Source organism: Emydura macquarii, unplaced genomic scaffold (genome assembly GCF_026122565.2).
Source record: "Emydura macquarii macquarii isolate MOO-44397 ecotype Brisbane River unplaced genomic scaffold, CSIRO-AGI_Emac_v2 contig_1551, whole genome shotgun sequence".
Taxonomy (NCBI): domain Eukaryota; kingdom Metazoa; phylum Chordata; order Testudines; family Chelidae; genus Emydura; species Emydura macquarii.
This window is the reverse complement of record NW_027131688.1, coordinates 11,824,759-11,832,992: the sequence shown is the minus strand read 5'-3', so window position 1 is coordinate 11,832,992 and position 8,234 is coordinate 11,824,759. Positions and strand designations below refer to the sequence as shown.

Sequence of the window (8,234 nt, the reverse complement as noted above, 5' to 3'; positions counted from 1 at the left end):
CACACACACACACACACACACACACACACACACACACAAAACAGAACACTGCACTGCACACACTCTGCCAGGAAAGGATGAGAGAACAAGCACCATGTGACAGATGTTAGTCAATGTTGCTTAATGCCCTACTGGAAGGGGCTCAAATATTATGTTGACAAGCACAAACTAGAAACCTGTATAAAACAAAATTTACAGGGGTCATACGCTGGTCCAGGAATGTGTCTGCAGTGTTTTCACTGCAGGATTGGAGCCTATGACGTTATTAGTCCATTAGCCCAGATCATATTGTTTTTTTTAACTTTTCTGGGGGATTTAGAATCTAGCTTCTCAGCCTGTAAGGTCAGAAGGGACCATTATGATCATCTAGTCTGACCTCCTGCACAAAGCAGGCCACAGAACCTCACCCACCCACTCCTGTAACAGACCCCTAATCTATGACTGAATTACTGAAGTCCTCAAATCATGGTTTAAAGACTTCAAGGTACAGAGAATCCACCAGCAAGTGACCCATGCCCCATGCCGCAGAGGAAGGCAAAAAATCCTCAGGGCCTCTGCCAATCTGCCCTGGGGGAAAATTCCTTCCCGAGCCCAAATATGGCGATCAGCTAAACCCTGAGCATGTGGGCAACTCACCAGCCAAACACCCAAGAAAGAATTCTCTGTAGTAACTCAGAACTCACCCCATCAAACGTCCCATCACAGGCCATTGGCATATTTACCACGAGTAGTCAAAGATCAGTCAATTGCTAAATTAGGCTGTCCCATCACACCATCCCCTCCATAAATCTATCAAGCTCAGTTTTGAAGCCAGCTAGGTTTTCTGCCTCCACTGCTCCCCTTAAAAGGCTATTCCAGAACTTCGTGCCTCTGATGGTTAGAAACCTACATCTAATTTCAAGTCTAAACTTCCTGATGGCCAGTTTATATCCATTTGTTCTTGAGTCCACATTGGTGCTGAACTTAAATAATTCCTCTCCCTCCCTGGTATTTATCCACCTGATGTATTTATAAAAAGCAATCATATCTCCCCTCAACCTTCTTTTGGTTAGGCTAAACAAGCCAAGCTCTTTGAGTCTCCTCTCATAAGGCAGGTTTTCCATTCAGCAGAGCATCCTAGTGGCCCTTTTCTGCATCTATTCTGGTTTGAATTCATCTTTCTTAAACACGGTGGACCAGAAATGCACACCATATTCCAGATGAGGTCCCATCAGCGCCTTGTATAACGGTACTAACACTTCCCTATCTCTACTAGAAATACCTCATCTGATGCATCCTAGGACTGCATTAGCTTTTCTCAAGGCCACATCACATTAGTGGCTCAAGTCATCCTGTGTATTGCTCAGGTCCTTCTCTTCTGTCACTTCCAACTGATGTGTCCCCAGCTTATAGCAGAAATTCTTGTTGTTATTACACATGACCTTGCACATTCCACTATTAAATTCCATCCTATTTCTATTACTCCAGTTTACAAGGTCATCCAGGTCTTCTTGTAGGATAGCTCTGCTTCTATTGCAGCTCCTGTACTTTCATAACCAACAAGAGTTCAAGGAAAATTTTACCATGGGGCTAGTGCTTTCCTGGCACAGAAGCCATAAAGAATTTACTGTCTTTCATATGGAACACACTTTTTGGGAATTTGCCCCTCGTCCCCATAATAGCTTCTCCTGCACCAGGTAATAGCCAAAATTCCCATTAATTTAGATTTTCCTTCATCATTGCGTAAATGACGTATTCTACTTTGGACAAACAATCTTGTTTAAAATGGATAATGTTGAAATGTGCAATAGTAAAAGATTAGCAGCAGAAACCAAACTATGCCATTGGTCCAGAAAACAAGTTCACTACATTTGCAGGGCTATTCAGGAGATCAAAAGAACAAAAATACATCAAAGGCTTAAAGGGAAGGATGCGAGTATGAAAGCATAACCATGAAGAAATTACTAATGAGACAAAATGTGTAAGGGCAGAATTTAATTCAATTAAAAGAGGAATTAAGTGGAAGACACGTTAAACCAGAGAACTTACTGCAAATAGATGCATCCACCCACAAATTTCACACAGCATTACGTGGCACGTAAGCGGGGCTTTTTTAAATTTACAGACAGGAGAAAACATTGTTAGACTTATATACAAGGGTGAACTCAGAAGTGGGATTTGAGATCTCATGTCCTGCAAATTCAATTGGCTACAATGCTCTTTCCCGTCTGTCCTCAACTGTTGCATATAGCGCTGCAGTGTAACAGCTGCAAGGTTTCACACCGTGTCTGCATTTCAGTAGCCGATTAAGACTCTGATCTTGCAAAACTGTATGCGCATGCTTAATCTTAAACACATGGAGCTTTAACTCAAGTGGTTAAGATTAAGCATGTGCATAAGTCTTTTCAGGATCAGGGCCTTAGGTGATACCTGTATAAGTTTGTATATCAATTTGTAAAGGGTTTCAGAATTCTAGGAAATTGTTGTATATTGTTATTAATGCATTTCAACAGCTTTTCACAGTTAGTTATATAGATGAGCAACGTGATCTGCAAAATAGTCCAATTTCTCAAATCATAAACAGGAACAGGGAAGGAGTAGATGTGACATTCTCAGTGTATACTGAAAAACAGAGCATGAGGGAACTGGATAATTTAGGTGACTGGCAACAGGATGATGAAGTACTGTATACTTCTTTGCATTTGTCTAAGATCAGTAACAGCCATTCTATGCCCCAATCCTTAGACTGACTACATGCCACTGACTTCAGCGGAGCTTAGTGAGGCTGCAGGGTTCCATCCAAACTGAATCAGATACAAGATTGGGACTATGAAGATGTCTCATTGTACTTGAAAGCTGGTCTCTCTCAGCAACAGAAGTTGGTCCAATAAAAGATATTACCTCACCCACCTTGTCTCTCTGATATCCTGGGACTGTATCCTGGGCTACAAGTACACTGCATAGAGGAATTGTTCATGGCAGTAGAGTATCAGAAACAACAAACTGCAGGTGATTAAATGACGGAGTGAAGCTGCAGCTGATAAAGTGATGCTATATGCCTCAGTCACAGTAAGGTATATACAAACCGCCAAAAAAGGAAGAGATTGTTTCCTCGCCATTTGAGACTCCCTGATGCCTTGAAAGAGCAGATTTTCCAGAGATATCACATTGCAGACACAGGTAGGATAAATAATGGAGCAAAAGCATAAAGAGATTGCACTGCTTGGTGAAAAATCCATCTTCTGATGTCCGTACTTGGAGCATTATACGTCAATTATTTTATTTAGATTAGAAGCTCCCTGGGGCAAGAATTACATCTTCCTCTATATTTTGTACCGCACTGACCACACTGTCATTGTTCAATAAATAAATGGAATAATCTCTCCAGAGGTTATGTTTGCATACATTACTGTTAACGGTTGCTGTTATTTTTAAAAGGAGAAGACTGAATTTTTTGAGGACTGTGACTAGTTAAAATCTTTCTTGTCATATAATTTGCATTTGTTTTATTTGAGTTCTTTAATCTTTTAAGGATTTCCATATAATCTCTCTGCAGCCACAATTCAAGAATGAAAAACAACTCTAAAGAAACTTACGTGCCAAAATATTGAACTCTTGCGAAAAGAAATATATATAGTAAAACCACAAAGGCAATTGTCTGTGTTGCATTATTGTTTGTTAGGAGAATTTTAAGAGTGAATCAAATCTACTCAACATATTTAAGAACAATCGTCTTGCAATGTATGTTTTTCAAATATAGTTTCCTTCCAAACTCCCCTTTTCAATAACTGAAAACCCATTCTGTTGCAATGGCCTCTGTATGTCAGCTAACTAGCATATTCAATTTATGGCAGACTCATTTAGGTGTCCTCCTTCTCCAAAGCTGTGTTTCTTTTTTTTTGCTATGTTATGGTTTGGTCTGTTTCTTTCCAAAGATCCATCAAGCAATCTCACTGATTTGTACAGTTCTTCACGGAGTTCAAAATAATTTCACAGGCCTTCGAGACATAGGATAGGCCCCAATCCTTTACCCACTGAAATCAATGGGAATTTTGCCAGGGGCTTAAATAAGTCTATTATTCAGATACCTTTCATATTCAAATGCACATCATATAAATCATTTTCAAGTGAATCAGGGTGAGGGCCTTTTAATCACAATAATGCTGAAAAATTTATATTTTTTTATTTTTGTTTCAATTTTTTTATATATTCACAACAAACAAAATAATTTTCTAGATTTACATTCTGATTAATACAAAATTACAAAAACCAGTCAGTAGAAAATACACAGCACAGATTTTCTGTCAAAAATATATGGATTATAACACTAGCTAGACAAAATGCTTCTCTAGAAAATTTTCGGATATGTAACTGTTAATAAAAACCCCATGTTTTAAAATGTATCTTTTCCTGACGAGTCTGAATCACCATGTACAGTACTGATACTTGGACTCTGGTCATCTATATTCATGGAAGGCAGCATCACTGACATCTTTGCTGGAGAAGTCATGGAATTTAAATGTGGTGCAGTTTCCTCTCCTAAAATAGAAGGCAAAATAATTACATTATTAAAAGTCCAAACATAGCAATTTCAAATTGCATCGTCTTATGGATATAAGGACAGACATATGGCAAAACTTATGCTGGATGTGTTACACATCTTTGTCTCATATGTTCCAGGGTGTGGTCTTATTTCAATTAGTCACTATATTTCTTTATAAGGTACTATATGCACATATAGATACAGTCTTTCACGCACAGGGACCCACCCTATCACTATCTCAACCACCCTACATTACAGACCAAACATTGCCTTACCTCTGCCCCTGTAGGCAAACCATTCATCCAGCATCCGCTTCCCTAATTGGATGAACAAGCCCTATATTAGCCTCAACATTCATTCCTCTCTTCTCTTTCATCCAGTGGAAGGTTCCAGCCAAAGAGCAGATGTAACAAGCAGTCTGACAGGAGGCAGCTTAGGTAAAAGGAGGCCTGGGGAACTTTACCAGTTGAGTGAGCCTCCACCATCTATGTCTACCTGGTAGGATGGGATTCAAGTGTGAAGTAACACCTTGAGTTTTCCAGTGCTGTGATCTCAATCCTCTGACCCTAGGAGGTGTAAATATCCTCGACAGAGTGAAATCCCAGGCAGACGTCAAGCTGCCACTGTGCCAGCGGCCATGCTGCAACAGTGGGAGACAGCTATGGGAAGCAAGCCCCGAAGAGCGTATAGCTGTACTTGGTGCAGAGCAGCAGGGAAAGCTGTGCTGAAAAGCCAAAGAGGGAGAAAACACTTGCACTGAGACACCACGGGAGGGGAGAGGAGAAAGGGTAGGGAAAAGGCTGCCCTACAGGTAAGGGTGTTACTTACATTGAGCCGTGGGAAGAAAACAGGATGGGGCAGCAGAAGATGATGATGGAGCAGGAAATGAGTCAGGCCACATGACAGAGTGATAAAGTGCAATGGAAACAGCACTGTACTCCAGCACCAGAATTAAACCACTCAAAGACCAGCTGGCCAGAATCAAATCTGCTATAGGGACAGAGAGATTAAGGGGCATGAGAGGCAGAGCCATGATCCCGCCAAAGGGAAGGCTGCTGACAATTGGTGCTGGGTCCTGTGAAGTGTTCTCTCAGACATGCCGCCTGCCAGTGGGTGTGTGCAGTGCTGGGGTAGGATCCCTTGGAGCAAGCTCCCCAAGATTCTTTTCAGGCCTGGTAGCGTGCACAATTGGTGTACAGTCACCACATGATGCTTAGTCTTGGCTCTCTTAGCTGGGGTCTTCCTGCTTTGGTCCCTCCTCTCAGAGTCATCCTTCTTCTTGTCTAACCTCATTAAGCTGGTGCTAGGGGAAAAGGAGGATCTGGATTCAAAATGTTAACTAGGCTCCATGCTTCCAGGAGAGGAGGGAAAAATACTGAAGAGTTGGAAGATGGTCTCTCTGCCCTTAGATATCCTCTAGCTTACACTGTTTTCTGGCACCATAACACTAACTGTCTTGTATCTTCTGCAGGACAGGAGAAGGTGGTGATTAATGACACACAATTTGGGACCTTAAATTAATCTCTTTCAGTAACAGTGAAAAAAACAGAAAGTATTAGAGATTTAACTGTTGTCCATACCACAGTTATCTTAAATAAACAGGACTTCTAGGGGAAAAAATCCCCACAGTAGTAATTTTTAAAAGCTATTTTTTAACTCTGTTTTTCCATTTGTTTAAAATTAAAAATAAGCAAAGAGTAATAAGGGATATAGGAACCTCAAGATCATCATCTCACCATTGTGGAAACACTGAAATAAGTGGCAAATCAATCTGATCAACATACTATGGAATGAACCGCTAAAGTAAATTCTTTTAACACATATTTAGTCTTTGGAATGTATGAAGAAACCAGTTACTGAGTAAATTCAACTTACATCTGTCTGCTTTACAGCAACCGCAGCACAGATTTGAATGTGTGGATAAAAGCCTCCCATAAGTACCTCAGGACCTTAGTCAAAAGTTAAAATCTAGGGTAGGGAGGAATCACCCTCCTATAGCCAGTCAATACTGTCAGGTTACCTTAAGCGTCATTATTTAAACAGCATTTTGTGAACTCAATGTCACTGTAAAATAAAGCGTTCAGTAACAGAGACCAAACAACCTAAAGGAGAGCTGAAAGTATATTTGGCTCAGTGGGTCTGACAGTGAACTCCCTGGAGGAGTTTGTTTTTATGACACGGTAAATTAGTGATCGTCCCTTGTTCTCCGACAGCCTCAGCAATTAAAACTCCATTCTCTCAATTCCATGCATAAAATATTTGTCAGGCTTAACTGACTTATCTATTATGACAACGTAGCAACACCCTGCTTTCACCTGACTGTGCCAAAATATACTTACATTACTAATTAAACTGATCGGTGATGGAATAAAAACCACTGCTAATATAAAATTTCACCTAGTGTTTTTTGGTCTAGAGCAGCTGCCAACTTTCAAGGAGGTTAAACACATTTATGGCTAAACTTGGTAAACCCAATACAGGGAGCAACCTTTGCCAGCTAAGCTTTTTGCACCTCAGGAAGACTGGCGCCGGTAGAAGGAAGGTGGAGATACCACGGCTATCCCTTTGTCAGGGTTCCCGTTATGTCAGTAAGTTACCTGGCTGTCATGACACACCCCTTTTCCAATCCAGCTCACTCTTCAGGGACTGATGCCCCATTGCACTTTCACCCTCAAACTTTGAACAAACCACCTCATTCCCCCGCCGTCTTTCCTCTGCAAAGTACATCTGCCAAGGTTTATGTTGGCATAAACCCTGAGCAAACCTAACCCACGAGCAGACAAGAAATTGTACATCGTCTGAAAGCTGTTTAAAAGGACACTTTTGGAAATGATAAAAAGTTGCACACATCATATATATTGTATATAAAGTTAGTTGCATAGAAATATAAGGGCTGCTTAAAAAAGAAAAACAGGTTATGAAAAATTGGAACTGAAAAAGTGTGAATGTTCTCTTCACCAGAAACTAAGCTAGTATGGAGTTAAAATGTGAAAGTGTGATGCCTAAGGAAACTTTGTAAATCATCAATAAAAACTAATGCAAACCTTTGTATACTCTACCTATATTCTATTTAGTTTGATGCTTTCAAAGCTTGAATTTGTTAATAATTTCCACAGTCATGCCACTATTCCATGATGTCATTGTTTCAACAGCTGTTTTCAGGTTTGTTAAAAAAGAATATTCCCCGATCTCAGGGGTTTGCAGTAACTTCATGTAACCTGCCAAGTGTTTGAAGCTGTGGTGCTGAAAGACCATACCACTCTAAGTTCTTTCTAACACATGCTGTAATATGTTTTGCAGACATACTAGAGTCCAATTTTATGTTAGATATAAAACGCAAGAAGTACATACAGAAACGAATAGAGTAATGCTATCTGCTCAGTTAACAGAAACATTCTCAGTTATTTCATTATCTTCTATTTATTTTTAACGATCCATTTTAAAAGTGCCATGTATAAAGAACAATGATTTATTTTCAAGACATAATTTTAAAATGTTTTCTATGGTATATGTTAGACATGTGCAGAAAATGTGTTATCTGTATTTTCAACATTTTAAACATGAAGGTTTATGGATATCCTATTTCAGGAAAATTTGAGATCTTGCTTCATGACTGTAAGTTTCCAAGGCTGCTGATACTGTAAGTCTATGTGAGCCCAATAGCACAACTATTAAGTTACCCTCATCTGTGTTTTATTATTATCAACTCTTG

The 8,234-nt window shown here is 39.8% G+C and overlaps 1 protein-coding gene across 3 annotated transcripts in view; it reads right to left on the bottom strand.

Annotated features, from left to right (window-relative positions):
* Positions 1–4,146: 4,146 nt before the first annotated feature.
* Positions 4,147–8,234, bottom strand: part of KIAA0586 (KIAA0586 ortholog) — a 117,092-nt gene continuing 113,004 nt past the window's right edge. For all 3 annotated transcript variants that reach the window (XM_067554875.1, XM_067554873.1, XM_067554874.1), the window contains exon 33: positions 4,147–4,518. In XM_067554875.1, the coding sequence (XP_067410976.1) occupies positions 4,373–4,518 (146 nt within the window). In that variant the 3' untranslated portion in view covers positions 4,147–4,372. The remainder of the gene's footprint in view (positions 4,519–8,234) is intronic.